Source organism: Pleurodeles waltl, chromosome 2_2 (assembly GCF_031143425.1).
Source record: "Pleurodeles waltl isolate 20211129_DDA chromosome 2_2, aPleWal1.hap1.20221129, whole genome shotgun sequence".
Classification (NCBI taxonomy): Eukaryota; Metazoa; Chordata; class Amphibia; order Caudata; family Salamandridae; genus Pleurodeles; species Pleurodeles waltl.
In genome coordinates, this window is record NC_090439.1 from 726,833,945 (window position 1) to 726,861,627 (window position 27,683).

A 27,683-nucleotide genomic window follows, 5' to 3' on the forward strand; every position below is an offset into this window, starting at 1 on the left:
GCCTCTGGTGACCAGCTTTCATGAATGGCTGATCTCACTGCTGCACAACGTCATCTTCTTTCATTATATCGGCCTCCTTTGTGCGCGGGGGCGCTGGAGTCCGATATCTTAAAACAAAGTAAATTGGATGGTGAGAAAATAAATGTAGGAAGCAGCAGCTTATTCGAAGTCTGCAGTGTCGGGAGCGGCAATCTGGACCTGGTGACGGACGGGCACTTTCACCGAAGGATAGCTGAGGACACTGAGGGAGGGTTTCCGGGAACTAAGCGCTATGTATGGAGCGGCTGTACCACATGCATTCAAAACCCAGGCGGGCGTAGTGGGGGAAGGGGGTTTTCCTCCCCCAGATTTTGGAGTGGGGGAGCTCAGAGGTCAGTATCACCCTCCTTCACCCCTACCCCCTTCCCAGCTTTGGGATGGAGTGGAAACTTCAGTTTAACCCGTGGCAGAACATCTCTCTCAAGCAACGCTGCACATTCTATAAGTTTACTTCAAAGCGCTGGAGAAAACTCCGTGGGGGCTCCAAAGACCCCTTCGTTTTCTTTGTTTTGTTAAATATTTGTGGTCATTCAAGTGTTGATTCTCTCCTAAAATCCTTCTGCTTGTCCGGTGAAGTCAGAATAGCCAGTAGTGATCTCAACCTAATAAAAAGGCATTGCATTTCTGACCTACTGCCTTTGCTGGTGCTTTTTGCCGCTGTTGTTTAGCATTGGCAAATAAAGGCGTGATGACTTGTGCCACATGACTGAGTGGATGCCTTGTTTTTTGTTGTTAATCTACCGACCCAAAATCGTGGATGCAATTTGGATTGGTAAATGAAAAAAAATGTATTTGAGTTGCTCCGAAAATGTTTTGCGTTGCAGTGACCTATCAGCCCATGGCAACTCCTGAGCCAGCCCCAAAACATATCTACAAGGGGCTCGGGTATCAATGGAAAAGGGTGTGTGTGTGGGAGCGACTAGGAGTGGGTGGATGCAAGGGAGCAACGAAGATGCTTGAGACTGGGCGCAGGGCACACTGCAAAAAAATGAAATAGAGCCAAACGCGGTGAAAAAAAACATGGACGAAGTCCTAGGGAAGAACGAAAAGTCAACACAGAGTGTGCTGGAGGGGGGAGGTGTTCAGTGGGGTGGGATCCTGCACATGAGGGAGAGAGTTAGACTCTTAGGGAGTGCTAAAAGAAACAACCATTGGCAAAGCCAATAGGTTTCCCCTGTGTGAGACTTATTGGTGTTGTCAGTGTTTTTAGTCCTGTTGCGCAGCAGTGCAGACTGCTGTGCAATATAGCTTAATGTAACTGAAAACGAAGCACTGTGGTGCAGCCAGCATTGACTGCGTCATAGCACTTTTTTTGTTTACTTTAAGCCATGCTGCACCACAGCCATAGGGCTGTACACCATGGCTAAACGAAAATTGACAAAGCCAAATAGCTGTGTAAGAGCTATTTGACTTTGTTAATGTGTTTATTTTTTATTGTGGTCGACAGGAGGGCCAGAGGTGGCATGGGTGTGGGGGGGTAGACAATGGGAAGGGTGAGTATGGTGGGCAGGCAAGAAACACGAGGGGATGTGGTAGAGTGAGTTGGTGGAAGACGAAGAATGGAGGAATGAGGGTGGGATGGCAAACAGAAAGCTGACTGCAGGGAAGGGGGATAAGCAACACAAGGTGGGGGGAGGAGGTATGGGCAAGTCCACAGATCATGGGGGTGGGAGGGAGTTTGGAAAAACAAACAGTGGGTGAAGGGCAGACAGGTTACAGACACATACATTCTTAGAGAGTACATGTTGAAAATTAAAGCAGAAGTACCTCAGTAAGTGTGTGCTGGTGCTAGGACACTGGCCGCAGATAGGAAACTGTAGTTAGTCCATGCTCCACTGCAGCGACAGAAACTCGAAGGCCAGGAGGAAACAGGGAGCCACTTACCAATAAGAAGTCAGGGAATAGGTGACATGAAAACCAACTATTGGTAAAAAGCAATGGGTGGGCTCTAAGCACACTTTTAGCTTTTAGTCCACAAGAGATGTCCCCTGCAAACAGTGCAAGTGATACTTGCAGGTGAACCCTAAAAAGTAGTTCTCTGAAGGTGAACACTAGAAGAATACATGCTAGCCAACCAAAATGATGGTAAAGAGTCTATGCTTCATGGGAAGGACAATCACAAGAGGAAGGCAAGCCATTGAATAAGAAGCAAGACAAACGCATAAGAGTGGCAATAAAACTAACCATTGGTAAGCAGTAAACAGGCTCTAAGCAACAAGTAGGCTCTAAGCCCACTAAGTGTTTTTTTCTTTTTGGTATGGTCCACAAGAAACTTTCATCTACCAACAACTTTGGTAGGCAAGACCTACAAGTAGCATCACCTGCCTTTCCTTACACATCATCTGTGTGTGTGTCAATTAATATTATTTTTTTGGAGCCTCCACAGTTTGATGATTGGTTTACACCACTCTAAGGGGATGTGCTGCATGGCTTAGGACAGTTACGTTCATTCATTGTGCTTGTCTTCATATTTTTGTTGAAGATTCCAAGCAGAAAAGCACACCTTTAAATCATATAACTATGCACAAATACCTGTGCTTAGAGTGCCTGTTTGATTGAGCTTGTGACAAGTGTATTTAATGAACTCCGTATACTTACGCTAATAAAGGAAATAACTGAACCCAATGTAATAACCTTTATTGCTAGCTGGAAGAGAGAAGGCTCTAACTGTACAGTGGATGACATGCGTAATTTATAATATCCCAGCATCTTTGCTTGACCAGATAGTATTGTTTTACTTTACTTAGTGTTATTTTCCTTAACAAACTTATCTGAGAGCACATTGAAGTATATCGGTTCAGGATCAGTATATGGTTGCTACAAAATAATCTTGCTTCACATTTAATAACAATATAGATCATATAAAGAGTAACTCGCAGCAAAGTCTTCAGGCATGTGGGTTTTCGTGACTGTTTTTTGTTTGAAAATTAATCTGTTAAATTAATGGCACTCAAAATTAGTGATATAATCGTATTGTATTGTAATCGTATTTATATAGCGCCTACTACCCTACCCTACTAGGCGTCGAAGCGATTTTCGGTGAGTAGCACGCTACTCTGGAACCCAACAAGAATTAGTGATGGATTAGTATCGGGAAATAATGAGTACAGTTTTAGTATTATTATGAGTTAATTTGAGCCGCGGATATGAGAATTTGTTAGTTAGATTAACTGGAGTAATGGAGGGGTGGAGGAGGAGGAAAGAAATCCAGAAGTGTTAATTGGGAGTATAACCTTAATTTACTCAACCCAAAGGCTTGGTATGAGTAAAGGGGGATGGAGGAGGGAAGAGTTTGTGGAATGGTTAGGGAGAGCATAGTAGCAGGGTGAGATAAATGCAGGAGAATTTAGTAGGGTTGTGTGGGAGGTCACAGTAGTAGAGTGAGGTTTGGTGAGTTAGATGTGGAAGCGGAGGGAAGAGCTTAGGCAGAGTTATTTAGGAGATGAAAGTAGTAGAAAGGATTTGGGATGAGTCAGAGTGAGAATGGAGGATAGTTTGATAGAGACATGACATATGATGATGGGTAGATCAGTGTGATAAGATGAGAGCAGGAATTCATAGATATCTAGTATAACAATCCACCCAGGAGCCATGCAATGATCCACGAACATGCCAAGCACAGAAACAACATATATATGAGGGATGCAAGCACAGTAGTCAGCAGGAAGAGCTCATGATCTGCAATGAACGGTGATTCCAAACACTCTCCACATATTGGATCGGACTCTCCCCCACCCAACACACACTGGAAATTAACACAGAACACTGCAAGGCAGGCTGTATAGGGTATGGAAATGCATGTCAATCCAGTTTGGAAGGATACTGCATGTAGGTTTTTTCTGAGTAATGACTTATTTTTCAATTTAGACACAGGACAATCTCCTGAAGAAGGCTATTCTTTCACGCCTGCCACTTTTGGTGGTACTCATACCCACGGCATGCACAAACCTCCAAATACACTCTTGAATAACCAGTTACCAAGGTCGCTGTGCAAACATGCTTTCCCTATGAAACAACATCCAACAGAACACATAAAACTGAATACTGACAACATATCAAACAAAGTTCAGATACTGAAAGCAGTTTTTTTTTTTTTTATGTACTTAACCGAAATCTTCTGACATGTTGAAAAGGTATACGTTTTTTATTTTAAAGAGTCTGTATCAATTGTGTTCTTGACACTTGTTGTCCAAAATACATCTCTTGATGGCCTGGCTCGTGCGTAGAGTGTTCGAGCCAAGCCTAGCCCCTGGTTGGGCTCTGACTCGGCTCTCCACTAGGACTGTCCTCCACCATCTCCCCCACAGATACTTAGCGTCTCTTTCTCCATAGCACATGCGCCAGAAAGAGGAACGGGGGTATGTGGCAGCGGGGCGGCACCTGTAAGCTGCTGAGCTTTTTACTGCTCTTGTTCTGGTCGCAGCCGAGGCAGGGACCCTTGCAGTATTCAGCCGTGGGCTTCCTACCCGCGCTGAAGTGCGCAGGAAAGAAACGCCATTCCGTTTTCAAGCCTCGGCAGGCACCTTCTCTGCTCGGATCAGGTGGCCACCGCCTGCCACCGGCTTTAGAGTGACAGCTCGACAACTATGGGAAAAGGAGCGTGTTAGGAATCCCTTTCACGGCAATTATGTGTAAGAGATATGTACAGGAGCGAGACTTTCGAGCGCCTGGCGGGCACCGTCGATTCTTGTGTCAGTGCCTGCTGTTGCTAATGCAGTTTGTGTTTGGCAGCCGCTTCAAATAGCTCTTATGTTACCTCTTTTGCATAAACCTCAGACTCATGACTGCTCAGTCCCCTGAAATGTTAAGGTTTGTCATCCAACGTGTTACCAAGTTTTTACAAAGTTTGGGGAATTCCGTTTTTGAAGCAATTTCAAGATGTGGAACTGGTTTGGTTTGTGTAATCTAAGAATTATTTCAAGCAAGCATGATGGAAAATGCTAATCTCCTGAAAGGTTTCACTCTGCAACATCAGAGTAGTTCTTGCATTGAACTTAAATACGGGTATTCTCAGGATAGTCACCAAGGACAGGCATCTAGTAGCTCTTTGCTATCAGCAGGTATCAGCCGCACAGCATTACAAGTAACATAGATCATATTCTACTAAGCCATGTTAGATAACAATAGGTCACTTGCTGGTAGAGGTACATTTCTGTTCTTGAGGCAGAGCCAGCATACCAGTTTTTAGAGTCGAGCCTGCGAGTGTATGCGCTAGAGCATGCGCCTCGCTTGCGAGACTCTGTTGTGTACAGTAAAGGGCTTAGAGCATGCCTGTCTCTCACCATTTGTTGGTTTGCGTGGCACTCTTCTTTACAGCTTTGTAATTCATTAGGCAGGCCTGGCATTATTTCCATTCCTCTGCGTGGAGCTGGGACAAGCACTGACTGATTCAACTTAATTAGCACCCATCCGCTGCTCCTGAGTGATCAAGATACTATTTTGGTCTTTTTAACTTTTAGTGTCCTGCAAACAGAAGGCATGTGACTGGCAAAAATGTGACGAGCAGGACAAACAAAATTGCAAAGTTTTATTTTTTAAAGGTAACTTTCTTTTATTTTGTCAAGTCATCTTTTCTCACTTTCCACTCATGTTTTCTTTTGTTTATGCTCGTTGGCGCTCTTTTCAAAAGATGAAGATTAACTTGTTTCGAAATATTGCAAAGCAACATTGTTTCTATATTATGTGTAATTTCTGAAATTATGCTTTAGCACATAATTGTGAAGTACACCCCAACCCACCTCACTGCAATCCGTCCCACTACCGTCTACCCCACACCAATCCACCCCACTCCAATCCAAAGCATTTACCTCAATCCCTTCCTCTCCAACCCACCCACCCCAATCTAATCTGCCAAATTCCAATTTGTCCCACTCTAATCAAAAACAATCTGCCTCACTCATATCCAAAACAATCTGCCACACTGCAATCTGCTGGACTCCAATCCAAAACCATCTTCTCCACTCCAATCTGCCATACTCCCATCTGCCCCACTATAGTCTAAAACAATCCGCCCACTCCAGTCTGCCCCACTCTAATCCAAAAGAGTCTGCCCCACTCCAATCTGCCCGCTCCAATCCAAAACAATACATCCCACTCCAATTCAATACACCTCACCTCAGTCCACAACATTCCATCCCAATTCACCCCACTCCAATCCACCCCACTCATATCAACCCCACTCACATCCAGTCCATCCCACTCCCATCCGATACACCCCACACCAACCAAATCACCTTAATACAATCTGCCTTGCTCCAATCCAAAACAACCTGCCCCACTCCAATCCAAAACAATCTGTCCCACTCCATTCCACCCCACTACAATGTGCCCCATTCCAATCCAAAACAGTCTGCCCCACTCTAATCTAAAATAATCTGCAGCACTCCAGTCTGCCTCACTCCAATCCAGAACAATCTGCTCCAGTACAAAACAATCTACCCCACTTCAATCCAAAACATGCCCAATCCTTTCCATTTCAATCTGCCCCACTCCAGCCTGCCCCACTGCAATCTCAAACAACCCACTCCAATCCAAAACAATCTGCCCCACTCCCATCCACCTCACCGCACCCCAATCTAATCTATTCCATCCCAATTCACCCCACTCCAATCCACCCACTACAGCCCAGTCCACCCCACACCAATCCAATCAACCCTAATCTTGCCCAGTCCAATCTACCCCACTTCAATCCAATACATCTCACCCCAATCCAGTCCACGCCACCCCACCCCACCCCAATCCAGTCCATACCAATACACCCCACTCCAGTCCGATCCACCCCACGTCAATCCAACCCACCCAACTTCAATCCACCACAACCCACTCTAATCTATCCCACCCTAATCAATCCACCCCTCTCCAATCCACCATAAACCAATCTAACCCGCTCCACTCCAGTCTAATCCAATACGCCCCACTCCAATCAAGTCAACTGCTACCCAATCCACCTCACTCCAATTCAATCTACCCCACGCTAATACAATCCACTTTAATCCACCCCACACCAGTCCACATTAATCCACCCTACTCCAGGCCAATCCACACCTCTCCAAACCACCTTAATCTACCCCACTTCAATCCAGTACACCCCTCTCCAGTCAGTCCACCCACACCAATCCAATCAAATCCACCCCACGCCCATCCAATCCACCCCACTCCACTCTAATCCATCCCATCCCACTCCAATCCACTTTGACCCACTCCAATCCACTCCACCTCAAATCCCCCCAATCCAATCCACCCCAGGAAGCAACCTAAACAATGACTCAGGAACAACGAGGTGCGTTGTCCACGAAAGTGGAACAACGCTTTCGTAAACGACCCTGTTTTTCTCTGCCTTAACCACACATGTCCAGAACAACAAACATTTGTGTTTAAGGCAGAGGAAAACAGACTCATGATTGGAGAGGACGTGCTCAGATAAGTGGGGATGGGGTAGGGCTGGGGGTAGTTTTAGAGGCAGGGGTGGGGTAGTTGGGGTAGTTTTAGGTCTAAGGGGCGGGGTGGGGTGTTGGGTTAGATTTAGGGGTGGGGTAATTTTAGTTTTTAGGGGCAGGGTGGGGTAGTTTTAGTTTTTAAGGGCAGGGTGGGGGTCGGGGTAGTTTTAGTTTTTAGGGGTGGGGAGTCAGGGTAGTTTTAGGGGTGGGGTAATTGTAGTTTTTAGGGGCGGGGTCAGGGTAGGAGCAGGGGTGGGGGTTGCAGTAATTTTAGTTATTAGAGGTGGGGTGGGGGTTTGGGTAGTTTTAGGGGTGGGCTGGGGGTCAAGGTAATCTTAATTTTTAGGTGTGGGGGTTGGGGTAGTTTTAGGTTTTAGGGGTGGGGATGGGGGTCGCAGTAGTTTTAGGGGTGGGGGTCAGGGTAATTTTAGTTTTTAGGGGTGGGGCATCTTGGTAGTTTTAGGGTCGGGGTGGTAGGGCAGGGTGGGGATGGGGTAATTTTAGTTTTATGGGGCAGGGTGAGGAGTCGGGGTAGTTTTAGGTTTTAGGGGTAGGGGTGGGGGGGTCATTGGGGTCGCATGCTGGAACCATGCATGCCTTTACCAGTCATTCCTTTACAATGAAAAATCATTGTTAAGGCATTTGTGGTAAAGACATTAGTGGTAACAACGCGGTCATTGTTCAGACAGCATTGTTCAGGCATGCGTGGTTCCAGCATGTGGTGTTCCGACGTATATCTAATCCACCCTAGTCCAATCCACCACACTCAATCTAATTCACCCCACCACACCCAAATCCACCCCACTCAATCCAATCTATCTCACTCCCACCCCAATCCGATCCACCCCTCTCCAGTCTACCCCGCTGCAGTAAAATTCACCCCACGCCAATCCAGTCCACCTCACCTCGCCTCAATGCAATCCAACCCACTCCAATCCAACCCAACCCACCCCACCTAACCCTACCCCAATCCAGTCCATCCCACCCAAATCCAGTCCACCCCTCTAGTCAACCCCAGCCAATTTCAATCCACTCCTCACCACTGAATCCCAGTCCACCCCTCCTCATCCCACTTCAGTCCACCACACTCCAATCCAATCCATCCAGCCTATCCCACTCCAGTCCACCCGAACCAATCTAGTCCACTCTACTACAATTCACCCCACTACAATCCATCCCAGCCCAATCCAATCTACCCCGCCTTATCCCAGTTCAGTCCACCCCATCCATCCCACTGCACTGCATTCCACCCCATGCAATCTACCCCACTCAATTCACCCCAATCCAAACTACCCCAATACAATCCAACACACCCCAATACAATCCACACTCCAATACAATCCATCCCACAGCAGCCCACCACCCCCAATACAATCCACCCCACCCCACCACATTTCAATCCACCCCACTACAGTCCAATCCACCCAACCCCACTCCCACCCACCCCACTCACTCCAATCCACCACACTCTACTCCAATCTACCCACTCTATCCCAATCCAATCCAGCCCCATTGCAGTTCATTTCCCCCACTCCAATCCATCCAGCGCCTCACTCCAATCCATCCAGCCTGCCCCACTCTAATCTACCCAGGCCAACCTAATCCAACCCACTCCACTCCAATCCACTCACTACAATTAAGTCCACCCCACTCCAGTCCAATCCACTCCACTCCAATCTAATGCACCCCACACCAGTCCAGTCTAATCCACCCCAACCCAGCCCATTCCATTACACATTACTCCAGCCCTACCACTCCAATCCAATCTAACTCACCCCACTCATATCATCCCCAATCCCATCCACCTCACCTCACCCCCCTCCAGTCCAATTCACCTCACCCACCCCACTCCAGTCCAATCCACCCCACACCAATCTACCCCAGTCCACTCAATCCACCCACTCTACCCTATTCCAATCCACCCCGTCTACTCTAATCCTATCTACCCCACTACATCAATCCATGCCAGCCTATTCCACCCCACTCCACAACACTCTGCCACTGAAACACTGAGCTCTACTCCCCTCTACTCAACTCTGACTCTCTACTCCTCCTACTCCACTCTACAGCATTCAAACAACTCCACTCTACGACTCTCTACTTCCCCCACTCCACACCACTAACTTTCAGCCATGCTGAACAGCAGCCACACTGGTGTACAACATTGCAAAACACATTGCCAAAGCCAATAGCTCTTCTATAGGTGAGACCTGTTTGCTTTTACCAATTCTTGTTGAGTCTCCCACCACTCCATCAGCAGAAAGAATTACCTATACTACTAGTATCAAGCTTCATCTTTTGCTGTATGAACCCAACTGTTCTCCAAGGCTAATAGAGGCAGTCTGACCGTGGTAGCTGGCAACTCATTGTCAAGTCACTACTTGGTGATATTGTGAAGAGCAAAGTGAAAACATACTTACGCCACTTGGCTCGGGATTTTGTGTGTCATTTGTCCATAGTCTTAGCTTATGTAGTGTCAGCAGGTTTCCTACAAGAGCCAAGATCATCCGAGCTTGACCGCCCCAATCTTCTCAGCCACTCATAGAGAGGACAGTCTAGGAAGGGTCTGTTGACTCTTTCTAGGTCCGCATTTGTCACTACCTTTGGAAGAAATTGCCCTTCACCTCACCCAGCCACCCATGGACGTGCTCCCTGATGCAGACTCGTGCAGTGGATATATATATGAGAGGGGTCTTCTTCCCTTGCCTGGGATTGGATAGGACAGCATCCTTGGCTCCTGGGAGATAGCTAAAGTCTGCAACTGCAACTCCATGTAAGGGGACCTGCCGTCTGTCCATGGTGCACTCCTCCGCAACCCCTTCCTAAAGCCACCCATCTAACACTAATAAAGGAAGAGTGTTCTTATTCCTGCCTGGTACCTTTTCCTTGGGGGATGAGTTGGGGGCTACGGTGATGCAATCATTTGAGTGTGTCTGTGCCCGACTCTTGCAGTTAGCTTAAATCGTGCACGACCCCAGAATTCTTTCTGCCATCTGTCTTAACCTTGTAACATCCAACAGAAGTCTGTTGGTAATGTGTGATTTGTCTTGGCAGTACCTTGCAATCCATAGACAAGGTGGGCAAAGCGGAGTTCATAACTTTCTTGTTGACCTTAGTCCTGCTGTAGCTGATTGGGCTGTTTGGTTTCCAAGAGTGGTGTGACATATGCGAAGAAATAATAAACGATTCAGAAATACTAATCCTAGTCCTCCGCATACCTCGCACTTCCTGGACCATCATATTGCCATCTTGGGCGTCTGTGGGAAGGGTGTTAGAGGGGGGTGCCCCCTCCCAAATTTAGGTGCAGCCTGGTATGCAGGATTAGTGCAGCGTAACGTAATAGTGTTACGCTGTCTGCACTATGACTATGCCCCTGCCCTTATTGACGTTGTTAAAATGGGACTGAATGGACGATGTTAAAATTAGGCCGCCCTTGAAAAAAGTTCTGCAGACACCCATGAGTGCCATGAGGTGTCCTTTCAGCCGAGTTCCTGCTTTATCTGCTCATGGCAGTAGACTTTTTCCCTTCATTGGCTAGACTCCCTAAGTATTGAACTCTGATCACCCCACTGCCCTGCATAATCCATAAACTGTGCTGGGTGGATGGTTTCATGAATCACCGCAGCCTGGCAGCACACAGAAACAGGATTTGCCGGTGACACGTGAAATGCTTCTCACAGAGAGAACCCGGGTCCAGATTACGAGCTGCACAGTACTGGTAGGGTGTAAACTATACATCCTTAATTATTCGTTCCATGCATTAACAACCCACCAGTACCGTAAAATTATGGGTTAAACCACATAAAATTTGAAATAACTGTGCAGACGCAGTTTGAGCCGGCGGAAATCGGCCCAGAATTCTCAATTCCATGGAGATTAACGCTCCCACTTGGCACCTGCTCTCCGCCCCAGGCCAGGGATTGGGATGTGCTTGTGAAGCTGAGATGTGCTTGTATCTCCAGCCCATCCCCGATCCTTATTGAAATGTTAAAGCCAGATTTTTCGGCCAGTAAAACCAGGCCCGGTGTGCCTGCACCTGGTAAATCAGTTGAGGGGACCTCAGGCCAGTTGTGTTTGGCCAGCGTGGTATCCCTCCCATACATACCCTACTGCAAACTCGTAATCGGGTCCCTAGATGTGAGCGAAAATTGCCAACCTCCCTTGAATCTAGCTAATGGATTACTGATGCATTTAATTTGTAATTGTTCTAACCTGAAATGAGAATTACTGTGTTTATTTGTGGTTTGGCTTTCAAGGCCTAAACATATTTACCTTTAAATAAAAGCGAAACACTTGTCAACGCTTCCTTTATCTACGTTCTCCAGGCACTTGAATGTTATTGTAGAAACATACTAGAGATAACACTTTACATGACAAATGCTTGACATTTCCGAATTGTTAAAGATGTTGTTTTTCTATTCCAATGCTTACCGTTTTTGCCCACATAAAAATGGCTGAGGCCGGCAAATGTCCCATGTAATTATCGTGTTTCACGTTCAGCCCTCTCTACCTAAAATAAGAACTAGTGATAATGTATGTTCTTCACTTCTGATCGGTCTGTGGGATGTAATTAGCGATGCATTCGGCTGGTGGGTGCATACGGCTTGTGAGGTAACTCGCCGTTTCTTGGTAGAACTGAGTTCTGAGTAAGGGGCCATCCATCTGCTGAAGACTGAGGGTTTGGCAGTGTTTCTGGACGCTGAACGTTGCTCTCAGTCTGGAAGAGATGCAGAAGGGCTGGTGATGTTAGTTTGGGCTGGTGTCAATTTTATTAGCACTGAGGTAAAGTTTCACGCTGTGGGGGCGCTATTCAAACAAATCTCTGCCAGTGTTTGCACTGCTCAGTCAGGGTGACTGAACTTTCTAGGTCAACACTGTCTGAAAAAATGTGCTGTGTTATACAAGTGTTTCATTCAAACGCTGCCTGCCCTCGTTCACACACATCTTTTCGGACTGTGTGGGGGGCTAGAGGAATGTTTTCATTTTTCAGGTGGTTAGACAAGGGAGCCCACGCTTCAGATTGTCTCCACAAGATGACGCATGGGTAACTGCTTGAGATAGCAGAAGGGGCAGGTTAAAGTATAGCCTTTATTTTTGCGTTTCATCTTACCGATCTCCGTGAGCCTCGATGTCTGTGCTGCAATGAGGTACTTAAATTGTGAAAGATGTGCCCAAAATCGCAACGTGCCACTGTGCACTCACAGTATATGTATGTGTACAATTTTACTGTGAGTGCACACTGATTTTGTGCACCTTTTTCCATATATATATATATATATATATATATATATATATATATATATATATATATATATTTTAGAAAGCAGAGCTGATTCTTAGACCACTTCTCTGAAAAAGAAGAGTAAACCTGAGCCGATGTTACCTGTGTGGTCCTCTGACAACAAAGCTAGCTCCCAGATTTCTGAGATCTTAAGTGTCTAGTAGCCTAGTACTGTGGTTGCATAGATGCTACAGACATGAACCTCTGACCGCACACAGCGATCCATCACATTGTGCTTGCGCATCTCAGAAAGTGGACCTATCCATTAGGGTGCACATATGATTCGACCGTTCACTTTGTACCATAGAGCAATCCTTCCGGAGACACAAGTGGTGCAAGTAGACGCCTTCAGAGACCAGGTTCAAGACTTCTGCTATGAGCATCAGTACTTCGCCCTTGCGTGAGAACTGTGAAGAGGTTCCACCCCTCCTCACATCTATAAATGATTGAACGGTGTTGATATGTTCAAGAATGTGTTAACTGTACGGTCTCCCTGCCCTGCTCCATACCCCTTCTCTGGTGTACAGTGCCCCTTTCTTAGGCTAATATTGGCAAGACAAAAGGATGGAGAGAGAGGACGATCTGCTACCTCAGCTGTTAGCTTAAAACAGAGGGTGCTTGACTGCTAGGTAGGATTGATGGAACTGTGTGGTGCCCCTCACCACCGCCCACATGATAACCACATGAAATCCTGCCGGGAGCAAGATGTGCTTGTGGTTCTTCGTTGGCTGCTTGCTCTTGACAGGGGAGCTGTCTCTTTGGCGAACATTTGTTTGGCCCAGCAGTGGAAAACATGATTATCTCTTGCACTAGTATGCTGCCAGCAGTCATGATGATCAGGAAGTGGCGGTGCATGTCCCAAGAGGGCAAATGCACAAACAAAAGCATCTGCCAGGATACTTGATCATCTGATGCCACTGAGCCACTGTCTCCATCCCAGCTCCATGGGTTTAGGCAGCCACCTGGACTATACCAGGCTCAGGCCCAACTACAGTGACACGCTTCCCACAGACACGGAGACGCTGTATCATCGTGTATCATGGCATTAGTAAAGTTGTGTTCTGTATCGCCTCAATTTGTCATCTCAGTCACTTTGTTCTTTTGTGTGTGGTTCCTTCCATGTTCTTTTCTGCCTTCGAGGTTGTGGTACGCATGCTCACAGTGTCAACGCGTCTCTTCTCTCATCACCTTTCTGTTTGGTAGTTTCTCTCTGTCTGGCAGTTTCTTTCCGTTTGGTAGTCCACCCTTCCATTAAAGTGACAGGAGGTGGCTCCCCTGGTGATTGCTCAGGTGTTCTCTGTGGAACTCTTCTCTGGTCACGGTCCATAAGATTGAAAAACAGCAGAGGCCTCTTAGGATGTAGCTCTGGGCTTTGAGGCCACGCTGGTGGCATGTTGGCACGTTATTAAGGTTTAATTAACATAATTTACAACAAAACGTAGCCTGTGCACTTCAGTGTTTTAAAGTAGCCTCTGATCATGCAGTGCTAAGCATTATACGTTAATAATAATAACAGCTTTCATACATAACTTTGTACCCAGAATTAAAGAGTAAGTTACCTGAGGTAACTTTAACTCGACAGTTCCCATCGTATCGACCTAAGCAGGATGAAATGCTGATTAGGCACTGGTGGGATTTGTACCCGTGTTACACACAGCTCCCACAGGGTAGGGGTTGGGGTGAGGGGAGGGTTCTGTCCAGTCGTGAGTGGAATGCCAATGTTCTCTGCTGAGCCATAACATTATTAATGTACTTTACAATATACGAAATAGGTATCTATGTGTCGCCTTCACATATGCCGCATATATCGGCTTTGAAGGTAGTGGCTTTCATAGGAATACCTCTGGCTTAGTCTAGAACAGATAGCCCATGGTACTTTTTCCAAGATGGGTTAAGCAAACCAAGGCTAGAATGAAAAGAAACGCTTTAAAGTTAATCGTCTGGAAGTAAGCCAGTTTGTTTTCCTCGGCATAGTTTAACATGTATAATATTGGCTTGGTTTGCTGTTTTTCCAGTGAATGATTGCGGTTTGTCTCACTTCACTTCCCACCAATCCCCGTGCCCATGTGGCGCCGTTTTCCTCACTTAATTAGTTCTACCTAGCTGCGTGGCTCTGGCTAATGTTGCGTGCCTAAACTCTCTCCTAATAGACAGGCTCAGGTGCGGAAGAGCCGCCTCGCTGATGAACCCTGGCATATTATGATTAAAGGCTGCTGCAGTGCAATTCCCAGGCCTGCCCTCTGGAGACGGCGTCTTCAAGAGTGATGGCGTATTTCTGCATTCTGTCCAAGTCCAAAAACGGTACTGCTTTTAGGCGGTTAAAGCTGCAGCGACGGGCACGCGGCCAGTGTTCCCCTTATGGGCCTAGTGATGTATTTTTTTCCCAGACAGCCGAACTGGTAATGCGAAAAATGTTAAAATGTAGCCGGGCGACCTTTGGTCTCCATGCCTCGCCATCATACGCAGTTGCTAGCTCCGGGTATGCAGCGGGTCTGTGCGCTCGCTGCAGGGCCTGCAACCAGGCGGGCTGTGTGGCGTCCAGCCGCTGAGAGGACTCGACATCTCTGTCTGCAGGTGACGGGCTCGCCCGGGGCGCTGTGCGTTATACATGACGGTGACTGGCGGGAGCTGCTCTGGGCCTCCTCGGAGCTCGCTGTCCGCGCTGCCCTCTGCAGCGAGAGCGGGGCCACCGCAGACGCGGCCTCGGCGTGGGCCTGAGGCGGCGCAGCGCACCGAAGCCTGCTCTCGCGTGAAGGTGAGTTCTACCCGCTAACAGTTCTGTTTCCGTGCCCTTTAGCCCGCCAGATCACGGGGGGAGCTATGACGTGTGCCTGCATGCTTGTCTCTCCTCAGCAGGCCACAGAGAAGGATGCGGCTGCACCTGATCTGCAGACAGCATTTGTTTCCCGAACTACAGTACTTAGCTGCGGCGCTTGCAGCCTCTTTGGCACAGGGAAGCTGCGTTCCCTTGAGATCACACTGGTGTCTTTAGCTCCGTCCCCGACTCAACGGTTCTCCTTTCTTTTACTTTCTAAGAAGCCATTCGTCTGCAAAGGCTTTTGACACCACGGACGCCAGGTATGTAACGGGGTGATCGGAGTATAGTAGTTTCTAAGGAAATGTACTCGGATACAGGATGGAGCGCCTTAACTTAAACGTGAGGTGAAACCAAGCACGCGGCAACCCTGGAGGATGCCTCACAAACTGTAGGTGAAACATTCTCTGCAGTGGTGTCACTGAACACAACACTCCATGAAAGTCTAGCAGGGGCTGAGGAGGTGGTTTTAGTTGAACTTTGCACATCTTGTCTTAAGTTGGTTAATACTTCGTGGATTTTATCATAAGGGAAAGGTTATGTTTGTGTCTGTGTCTGGGGGGCACTGGCATGTCGTAAAACGGGAAATTCATAATAGGCTGCTGTCTGAAAAGCAGATGGGACTGGAGGAGGGTCAGTGACACGTGAATGATTCTGTGTCAGTCCCACCAGGCTTTGGATAATGCCATTTCAGGTCTTCTGGTTTCCAGTTGTGAAGTGGACTGAATGCATGAGCCTAAGCATTGGGCGAAATGAGAACGGGCCATCTTACATCAGCATTCAGGAACAGACTTTTGTTCCAGTCAACCCCGGATTCTTCCTTTTATTTTGAATTGATGAGGGGAACCTGAATTTTAATCCTCAAAAAAACAGAATTCGTCAGTGTCATCTGCAGTGGTAATGCACGTGTTATTATGTGTGTAATAGCACGTGGGTCAAAATAAGTATGATATGGATCTTCAAAAATGGTTCAATTTATTGAATAAAAACATATTTGGCAGTTTATTGATTTTCATAAATGTAGCAAGTGAGTAGTGCCCCATTTTAAAGCGCCTCCCCCATCAGGTAATACCCAGAGGTGTATCAGCCTCTTAGGCAGACACTGTGCTGCATGGAGTCTTGGAAACTTTTATATAGGGCATCACATGTTAATTGTTAATGACTGCAGAAAGGAATAGGCCTTGGCAAAGACTATAGGATTACTCCGAACACGTGTGTGCTCTGGTTACTTTCTTTATTGCAAGCAAGTGCCACAAAAAAAAGTCACCCGAAACGTGGCAGCCGTATGTTTGCAATTAAAATTTTAAATAAAAAAATGATCCATTGCATATAGTTTTAAACTATATGGATGCCCTCTAGCAGGCCGGTATGCCCAGAACAGGCACAGAATCCCATTATTATTTTGATTGGAAAATATAATTCTTTTTTTAAATGAAGAAAAGGTACCATTGACATGGGTTGATTGTAACATGAAGACGTAGCTTAAGCATTCATGGGTGACTGAAAATAAATAAAAAGGGATGAACAATGAAAAGAAAGAAGCGCTGGCAAAGTAAAGTGTATAGTGTTGCCCCAAAGTATGTATGAAGTTTTTATATTTATTAACCCGTTGATCACACACAGCTGGTGAGCCAGACCTAAGAAGTTAGGGGCTGCAAAGAATATATTCTGTTTGAGATAGGATACTTTATTCTAGAGGGCTTGTTCGGTAATGTTGTGGACAGCAACTCACTGACATCATATTTGGAAGATATTATTAGGCTGCAATGATGTAGTTAGTAAGTACTCATCTGCTCTCTACGAGGAGACCACTCTGCTCACAAGAGTGGAGCTCGTTTTCCAAAGTTTGAGTGACATTGTGGAAAATGAGTGGAGTGGCCACCTTGTCTAGGAGCCCAGCTAAGCAGGAACGGGCTGTGTTTCCTGCTCATTGAAGTATAGCAAGAGCATGTCCTACTGAGTACAATGCACACCCACACACTGGCAGCGTTCTGCAGGGCTGTCGCTAGCCACATGTGCACACCCAGTAGGAACAGAGACTTCACAAATCTGTGAACTTTTTTAGGAAGTATGAGTTTTTGGCTTGCCAAAGGTTTAAACTTTAAAGAATTTGCTGGGCAAAACACAACATAGAACATTCAGATATGAAATAGTGTGGTAGCGGAATAGGCCTTTCAGAAGGAAGGTGAGAAGCAGCTCGATGGACTTTATGCAGTTTCTATCCCAGACCTATGAGGTTCATTGAAGCGTTGTACAGTCATTCTTCTAACAATGAGCAAAATAGATCCAGGTTTTTCCACATAAAAAAGGGAACTATTCTATCATTGTGACAGTGAGGGCACGCAAGTGCAGTAGCAGGCGGGGATCTGAAACGCTGGAAAGGACAGGGAAAGAGTGTTTATGGGAAGGATTGACTTTTGAAGAGAAGAGTCTTCAGGACATGCCAGGACCGGGGTTACGTGATCAGGGAATGCATTTGGGATCAGAGTGTGTGAGCGAAGTAGTCTGCTGTGAAATAGCAATCTTAAGATATATATGAATGCGTATGTTCCACGGTTCCACTATGTGCAATATTGCCATGTGTATATAGCATGTACTGCACAAAATGGTAAACTGGTATATCGCCTGAAGCCTTAAACATAGTTCAGTGAGTGAGTGTTCACTGCTCAACTCATAAGTGCTTCTTTGAATCTTAAGTGCATTGACATTGCCTTTTATACTTCTGAGATTGATGGAATTAGTATCACTTTCAAATGCTTAATACACTGTATATAACCATGTTCTGCATACAATACTGTGGATAAAGAGGTGTTGTATACTTTACACATTTTGTTGTCCTTCGGTTTCACTGGGCTGCTTCAAAAAACTGTGTTTTTCCCCCTCTCTTTTCACCATCTAACAGAGCCTGCTCGACCAGGATCTTTGAAATTGGTTTGCAGTGGACTTTTAACCAATGGCTCCTTCCTGCACTGCACTGGTCCTGGCTGTGCTCTGTGCTGAACTGCTAGGAGGATACTGCACTTCCATCAAATCACCAAGATTTCGGGGCCGTGTGCAGCAGGAGCGGAAGAACATCAGACCAAACATTATCCTCATACTCACCGATGACCAAGATGTGGAACTGGGTAAGATGCAGGCTTTTATATTACCGCACGAACAAATACAGAGCGAGAGAGTGCCATTCTGCGGGTGTTGCAGGAGAGCGGGGAATGGTCAATGCATGGGCCTGGCATCATGCTCTAACCTTTAAAGTGTTCCTTTCAAAGGATTCTTACACTAGATATTTTAAATGGCGAGCAGTACTCTCGCAGGTGGTTCTCTTATAATGTGTTTCTTTAAAAATGCGTCAGATGTGAGTAGCCACTCGCTACTGAAGGTTTCTTCGTATCGAATACTGCTTCTGTTCACCACAATCATGAAGATTTAAAGCTTATTAAATATCGGGAAAAACATGTATTTTCCCGGGCATGTCATGTGTGGATCATCTTCTGCGCTCATCCTCCTTGAGCGGTGGCATGAATAACTGAAGGAATGAATAGACTTGTGACGTTCTGTTTTGAGAATTGAAGTGTCCTGGGGTGCTTCCTGGATTGGAGACGTGGTACAGATGGAAAAGTGGGGTTTCTCATCCTTTATGAAGGAGCGGTGGTTGTTCTCACTGTGACTACCTGGAGCAGCCTCCTGTTGCCTACAAGCACATACCTCCTTTGTGGGCACACTGAATGTGTGCTAGACTTGTTGATATATCTTGTTGATATTTGCCTGTACCCTTTAGTTAAAGCAGACTGTTTTTAACACACCCTTAGAAGGTGGAGCACATTTGTGACCTGACAACTGTGCCCCAGAACCCGATTGACCAAAGATGATAGTGTTCCAGATTGGATGCTAGAAGAACTTGGCTGAAGGCTGGTTGTTTGAATAAACATTGGAGGACGGAGATGAGGCTTTTAGCCTCCAAACAGACACTGAGCTTTAGTACAGTAGACACATTCGTGCTGCAGGCACTCGTGATTGACAGACTGAGGACTTTTCAGAACTAGGAGATGCACTATGGTTGTTTGGGTCAATAGAACATCAAAACAACATATTTGGCCCTTATAGTGTTTGTGACCTTCCCAGACTATCCGTCCTTTGTCCTGTGAACGTTCAGGCCTGGTGATGCTCTGAAGTAGACGTGCTGTTATGGGATAATTGCCCTCTTCGATGCAAGTAAAGAGTTTAGAAATGCTTGTGATAATGCAGATTCTGGGTATACAACAAATGCAGAAGGATGCAAAAAAGACAGCGTAGAAGCAGTATAGTTCAGCCCTGACCTAGGTCAGTGCTCAAGGACTTAACATGCTTTCATTGAAGATGGGAACGCCCCTATGCCATCAGGTCCCAGTGGCCCACATTAGGGGTCATTCTGTTCCCCCATGGTAAGATTGGTTTTGGAACGGACCGCCTATCCAGCTTTGATATCAGTGTTCTTTCTTTAGAGATATTACTTTAGTTTCTGATTTCCTGCTGCTTCATTCCAACATGTACATAGCTAATAAGTTCTCTACCATGTTGCCCTCTTTGAAGGTATCTATAACTAGCCTGGTTTTCCTTTGGGGGGGGGGGATGAAAAAAACAGCAGCACGAAAAAGCTTCTTTTTTTTTAAAGGCAGGCAGCAAGTTGCTGGGGGGTCCTCTCCCCAAAATAAATAAAACATCAAATATTTTTTTTTAAAAAAGAGGTTGGGCTGCAGAGGAGTGGGTGTTCATAAGAGAAGGAGATTGGGTGGGGAGGGGAAAGCAGCACATGAGGGAGACCAGTGTAGGTGGGGTGAGAAGCACAGAATCAAGAAAACAGCCCTGAGCGTGGGGTAGGGAGGGGGTTTGGCAGGGGCAGAAGCACACAAGTAAGAGCTTGCAACATGGAACGTGGGGTAGGTATTTGAGAGAAGCCCACAAGCGCAAGAGCTGGAAAACACCTGCACTGTTGTGGAATGTGTAAACAAAAAGAAAAAAAATAGCTCCATAAAAGCGAGCAGTGGATAGATAAATGCCAGCCAGTCAGAAAGATAATAAAGAGCTTTTGCTTCAGGGGAGGGACAAACACAAAATGGATAAGCAGGCACAAAGAAAACCATTGAACAAGAAGCAAGCAAATTAAAATGACAATGAAGCTAGCCAATAGTAAGCAATGGGTGGGCTGTAAATGTTTGGTAAGGCCACAATAAATCTTTTGCACCCAGACAGTTTGCGCTGTCTGGTCAGCTCAATGATGTGTTTTTTGAAGTAGCCTTATTTTCTTCAAGAAAATTAGGCTGCGTTGGGGAAAAACGTTCTTTTTGGATGTTTCACTAAGTTTTGACAGTGGTATCCCAATTCACAGAAGGAAAGGTGTGTGTGTGTGTGTGTAAGGGGATTTATTTGAGAGAGAGAACTTTGGTTAAAATGAGTTTCATCACATCGCCGTGGTTGAGCCGAAATGCCTAGCCCGATTTGAACTGATGACTGTGTAGTCTGTTTACTTTATGCTCCTAAAGCACTTTTTAATAATGCCAGGTATGGTGAATGAGCAAGTTGTATGAAAAGACAAGGAAAGGAGGATGGAGAGCAGTGGGGAGAGAAAGCAAACTGTTAGGGATTGAGAAAGCACAAGGATAGCACCATAATGAGCTAGTGGGGGCATGGCTCGGACCACTGAAGTGGATGCATTTTGAGGGACAAAGATGGCAAATGCCTTTTGTTTTCCACAAATGTATCATTCCGCAGACTGCCCGTACCATTCATGGCCCAAATGAAGAAAATATGTGTTTCCACATCCAGTGCTGCTGAAAGCAGCAATTTAAGAGTTAACCCAAATCTGAATGGAGATCAAGTCCCTTTGTTCAGGTGTTCAGCTGAGGCACGTTAATTAGCACCATCTGTTTCATTTGTAATGTTAAAACCTTTTCTATAACGAGCTACTTATGTACAGGGAAAATCGTTCTAATTAACTAATACAAGCAATGAGTATTGCAATAGTAACATTTCAGACAAGATACACTTAGTGGCAACTGAATACTGGATCACTAGAAGTGACCACTTAAGTGCATTAAGCAAAATCACCAGCAATAATTTCCAAAAAGCCTTGTCAATTTTAATTTCGAAACTCCCTACATATAATAGCAATCATGTGTGCAAGCCCCCGGCGCCTAGGAAAAGGCATCAGTAATAAGACTCCCCAAGGCAGCATGAATTACCATTCAACTATTAGCACTAAATATATTTTTTCTCCAAACATTAATTTATCAATTCAGAAAATAAACATTTTACTTTAAAATATATCCCTTCCAATGTTGGAAATGCATCTAATTTAATAACACAAAAGCTTTCCATTTGCTAGGTTCGGCTGCACAGAGGGGAGCTACTCACAGATAGCTGGATAATCTACCAGTAGCTTCAGAGCTAATTTTTGAAAAACCTAGACTCCATGTGTTCATTTCTCTTGCATCCTTGAAAGAATGTTTTTCCGCTCAAACCTCACCTTGCTTCCAAGAGCTACGTCTAAAACAACATCATGCTGTTCGCAAAGAAATAAAAAGAGAGTGTTGCAAGGTAAATGGACTATAAATCCTTTCTCATTTTCATAAAGTGTGAGGGTTTAGCAAATCCCTGTGGTGCTTCCCTTGAGCAACTCTGCAGACAGCACGTTTCCTTTTGGGGGATTAGTGGGAGCAGGGAGTCCTGCAGCAGGCCATGGTCAAACAGCTGTATGTCACCCTGGCTCCTCTCCACACGACTGCAACTCCGTTTGTGTGTTGGTAGCTGCTCTGTGAGTTTGAATGTAGAGGCAGGCTGTGTCCATGTTCTACTCTCTCTCCGCATCCCCTGCAGCCACATGTAAACACTCACTCTGCAAAACAAAATCCAGGCCGCTAACACATGGGAAGCAGAGTCATCTGATGAGGGCTGGAGGTAAGCAGGGCACAGGGCTGGGGGAAGGGGAGTGGTCTCCAGTTCTGGAGTTTATCTGACACTGTGCTAGAAACTGTCTGTAAAAGGGAGGAAGGGGATGTGTACATTACTTGAGAGGCTAACTTTGTCCAGTGTGTTCCTGTGGCTTTAGACAAAGACTCTTGTGGTAACAGCTTCTTAAAACAAGCATTGTCAACACTAATAGGTGTTGCACCTGGGCCCATTAGCTTTGTCGATTGCATTTGGCAGTGCTTTAAAAAAACAAAATATTGAGTTAAGCACAAGAACATTAACAATATAATTGCATAAACTGAGATATGCAGTTATGACTACAGACAATCAACATCATACTTATAAATGCATATCAAATATCTAAATGAATTTGGCATATATGGCAATGTATTGTCAAAGACCCGAATTTTGAGTAGAGAAAGAAAGAAAAAGAAAAGAAGACATAGAAGAGCCAGAGGGATATAAGAAGAGAGTCAAGTGATAGAGAACAAAAATGAAAAACTATAGTTACAGCAAATAGAAGAAAAAACAAGTAAATATCATAATAAGAGAAACCAGTAATACAAACAACATTTAGGAAGGAGGAGAATCGTCCATTCCTTTAGCAGTGCATATCAAATAGTTACCAAGTGGCATCCATAGCTGATGGCGCTTAATGGAGATTTTCAGTGAATCCAGTTTGTAACTATCGAGTCTGTGATGATAACATACTGAATTGGTATGTGTAAGGGTAATGTTCTCTGAGGATTTCCAAACAGAGGTAATAGAAATTTCTATAGAAAGCAAAAGCTCAACCAATTTCCCAAGGAGTTTGTTTGAACTCCAAATTACGTGCAAGGCACCCAAAAACAATACATCATATGACATAGATAAGGAAGTCTGGGTAATAGCTCTAATGCAAGATCATTTTGAGGACCAAAAAGTGGACAAAGTTTGGTAGGAAAAACATGTGGAAATTAGTACCCTATTGGGTGTGGCAACACCAACAAGTGTCATGTTGTATGAGTTTGTTTAAAAAGATGCACATAAGTGTACAGAAGTCTATTATAAAAGAAATATAAGGTCTGTATGAGGCTGGCTGTGCATGCAGTGAAGTGTATCTTATTTCATAGTCTATCCCATAAACAAATTGGCCATACAACACCAATATCCGATTCCCACAGGCTCTCAATAGATGTTTTGACCCTAGCTGGATCAGACATTCTAAAAAATGTATAGATACAAACCGCTGTAGGGTGACTGGAAGTTGTAATCTGGTGTGCCTTGTTTCCTAAGAGAGATATTAGGCCAGGTAGGGCTATTAAGGAATTGATTAATGGGGGTAAGATGCAAAATAAAAAATGGTTTCAGTATGTTGGTTGAATGGTTAAGCATTAAGATAATGCGTTTATGGGAAAAATGAGAAATGTATGCTTATTCCAAGAAGAACCACACTTGTAAGGAGCTTCATTTAGTGTAGGTCTGTAGGGTTGTATTTGGTTAATGCCAAAAGCATTATGATAGTTTAAGAAGTCAGGAAAGTTAACTCCACCTAATAATTTAGAAAGTTTTAATTTTGAAAGAGCGATCTGGGCAGGTTACCATGGCATAGGAATTTAGACAGAATTTTATCTATTGAACTAAAAATGAGTTTAGGTATCTTAAGAAGCATCATAAGAAAAAAGTTAATAATAGGGAGAAGCATCATCTTGATGTTGTCTGAAAGGCCCCACCAAGAGAGTCCTGATGGAGACAATGTCTGGGTGAGGTCTACAAGCTTTGCAGATAAGATAACTGAGCTAGTCTTTAATGTGCCCTTAAGTGTATAGCAATACCATTCACCTAGACATTTAATCTTAGAAGAATTCCAAGATAAACCTTCATCAGTGAAGACTGACTCAGTATAGTGAATATTAAGTGGTAGGACCGCAGTTTTAACTATGTTAAGCTTGTAGCCAGATACATCAGAATATAAATGGAGCTTGTGAAGGAAAGCAGGAAGAGAATCGTCAGGGTGTGACCTAAACAAAAGAAAATCATCGGCATAAGCTGTGAATTTGATGTGTGTTATTAATTTTCAAAACCTTCAATTCCTCTGAAGTTTTTAATTGATGTAGAAAAGGTTTGAGAGCAAAAACAAATAGTAGGGGAGATAATGGCATCCCTGACGAGTACCCCTTTTAAGAGGAAAGAAAGGAGATCGAATACCGTTTGTTGTAAACGAAGAACATGGTGAGGAGTAAAGTAGGAATATAAAATGGTGGAAATTGGAGCCAAGTCTGTGCCATTCCAAGACCCTCGTTAGAAAACAGTAATCAACCCTAATGCAGGCCTTTTCTGCGTCCAGTGATAAAGCCGCCAAGGGACTCTTAATTTAAGAACCTTTGTTAATTATGTTTAAGAAAGTACGAGAGTTGTCAGCTATATTCCTATTAAGAAAAAATCCAGATTGATGTAAATCAATGAGGTTTGACATGTAAGGGTGTAAACGGAGAGCTAAAACCTTGGCATAAAGCTTACAGTCTGTGCTGATTGAATGTAAAAATTACAGACCCATTTTTTTTATTTTTATCAGATCCCTGTCCTTTTTGGGAACGAGACATATCATGACCTCTGTGAAAGAACCAGCAGCAGAACCTGCAGTTATAAAATGATGAATTAATGTAAAGGGTTCGGTGAAGAGAGATTTAGCAAACTCAAGAAAAAATTCAACTGTAAAGCTATCTGGGCCTTGTGCCTTACCCTTGGGGAGAGCTTGTAAATCTGTAAAGAGTTCTGCAAGTTGAAGGGGTTGATAAACTCATTTCTGAATTTACCATATGCTGCAATAAGCCTTTACTCAAAAAGATATAGTCAAGTCTAGATTGAGAGGCCAGGATTATATCATCTCCAGGAATCAGAGAGAGAATGCTGGTAATAAAGTTTTTGAAAGCTTTGCAGGAAGCATGTGAAACAAAACATGATGTGGGACATCTGCCCAAAAAAGGGTCAAGGATTTATTTGCAATCAACACCTATTAGTAAATTGACCGAGGCATATTCAGAGACCGTATGTGAAAGACACTTCCAGAAATTTGGATCTGGGTGTGTGGGGCCATATAAATTAAGGATAATACGAGTAATGGTGTCAATTATAAGTGTAACAAGTGTCCAGCAGCCTTCTGTATCATGGTATTGTGATATTATGATAGCTTTGAGAGTTTTATAACAGAGTACAATTACCCCATTTTTTGTTTGTGGTGGAGGTAGAGTAAAGAATGTCGCCCACCCATTGTTTTTTAAGCTTAATTGCCTTAAGGTTATCAAGTTGAGTCTCTTGCAACTAAGCTAGGTGGCATTTCAAACGAGCTAGGTGATATAAGACACATTGACGCTTAATGGGATGTTTGAGCCCCTTGACGTTCCAAGTAACTGTTCTAAGTTGCATAACAAGAAATATTAAAATGCAGCTGCTGTAACAAGGAAGCAACCAGGCATATCAGTTGTACAAAAGCAAAGAAATAGGGGAGAGACAGAATAGTAAAAGGAAATAAACAAAGACAGAGGAAGATGACCTCCAGAGGTTGAGCAAGCATAGATGTGGCAATGCAGGGACTGGGGAATGTACATGAGGATTCCACAAGAGGTGTTGTATATAAGAACAGAAGAAGGAAAACAATCTGTATAAATACTAAACGTTACCATTAATATTAAACTCTTGAGAAAAAGAAAACATTTAAGTCCTATTTAATGATATCCTCATTGCTGCTGCTCCTAGTTCCGTGGCATCTGTTTTGTGTTGGTTGATGAAGATTTGCAGTTCAGAAGGTTCCTCAAAGGAGTAGGATTTATCCTTGAAAGTGATTTTGAAAAGGCATGGGTGAAGGAGCCTGTAACAAATAGGGATCTGAGTTGTGGACGTAAATCCAAAAATTGTTTCTGACATTCAATTGTAGCAGGAGTGAAGTCTTGTGTGAAGAACACCTTGTGAACTGACCATTGCAGAGAGCCCATATTTTTGGCTTCGTGAAATATTTGCATCAGTTCAGATAATTGGCGAAAGAGAATAATAATGCCTTTAGGACGTGAATGTTAGTCTGTTGACCTAAATTATGTGCCTGTTGAATAGAGAGGGGAAAGGTGGAAGGCTGATGAAGAATGGAAAATATCACTATTTGAAAAAATGCAATCATGTTAGAGCCTTCTGAACATGTGGAATCCCTAAAAAAACGAAGGGTGTTCAGGAAAGTACTTGGTATAGTTACCCCCACTTTTGCCTGTTGTCAGTATGCTTGGACTCTGCACTAGGATCCTGCTAAACAAGACCCCAGTGACTGTGCTCTCTCCCTTTAAACTTGGTTGCTTGGACACAAACACCCCACATTTGGCATACTGGTGCCCCCCTATAAGTCCCTAGTATATGGTACCCAGGGAATTGGGGCAACATCTATTATGTCACCCCTGGGTAGCCCCTTCAACTTCTGGCCACTGGAACCGCAACTGGACTTCACAGAAACCTACAATCTGCAGCTCCAGCAACATCTTCGCCCTGCAACATTGTTTCCCTGGCTCCTTCCAGCAACTGCAACATTTCCCCCACTGCTGTGCATCCTTAGACAGTGGCAATTCTTCAGTCTGCAACAAGAAGCAAGAATGAATCTCTCTTGGAATGAAGGAATCTCTCCCCTGCATCCACAGGCACCAACTGCAATGACGCCTGGCTGCGTGGGTTCTCTCTCCTGCAACTCTGCGTGGATCCTGCAACACAGGTAGTGGTCTTGAGTGGTCCCCTTGGTCCCCTCTACCAGCTGTCCAACTTTGGAGGTGGTGAGTCTATGCCTCTCCTTGCAGGACGGTACCCCTGTGCACTGCGACTCTTGCAGCTACCAAGGCCTGTTGGCTCTTCTTCCAAGGGATCTTCAGGATCTATGTAGCCCCGGCCTCCAGCACGGTTCCCTGCCTGCTGCTCCAGTGACGTGGGACTCCTTTCCAGGTGTGCTAGGTGGGCCTCACTGTGACTCCTGTACCTTCTGCCTGTGAGTTGCCTGTGAGGGCTGCATCCACTACTTCTTGGTCTCCTGGTTGTTAAGGGATGCCTGGGACTCCCCTCAATGGGTTGAGTCCCCTCGGACCTTCCTGGTCCCCGGCAGCTCTGCAAATCTTCTTCTGCAACTTTTGCCTTTGCCAAGGCTTGTTGGTGGTTCTTCCACACC

The 27,683-nt window shown here is 44.9% G+C and overlaps 1 protein-coding gene across 3 annotated transcripts in view; it reads left to right on the top strand.

Moving 5' to 3' along the window:
* Positions 1-27,683, top strand: part of SULF1 (sulfatase 1) — a 416,210-nt gene that overhangs the window by 116,509 nt on the left and 272,018 nt on the right. For 2 of the 3 annotated variants that reach the window (XM_069220304.1, XM_069220302.1), the window contains exon 3: positions 18,474-18,696. In XM_069220304.1, the coding sequence (XP_069076405.1) occupies positions 18,525-18,696 (172 nt within the window). In that variant the 5' untranslated portion in view covers positions 18,474-18,524. Of the gene's footprint in view, positions 1-15,183; positions 15,512-18,473; positions 18,697-27,683 lie in introns of those variants that run through there. The other variant, XM_069220303.1, reaches the window with a different exon arrangement.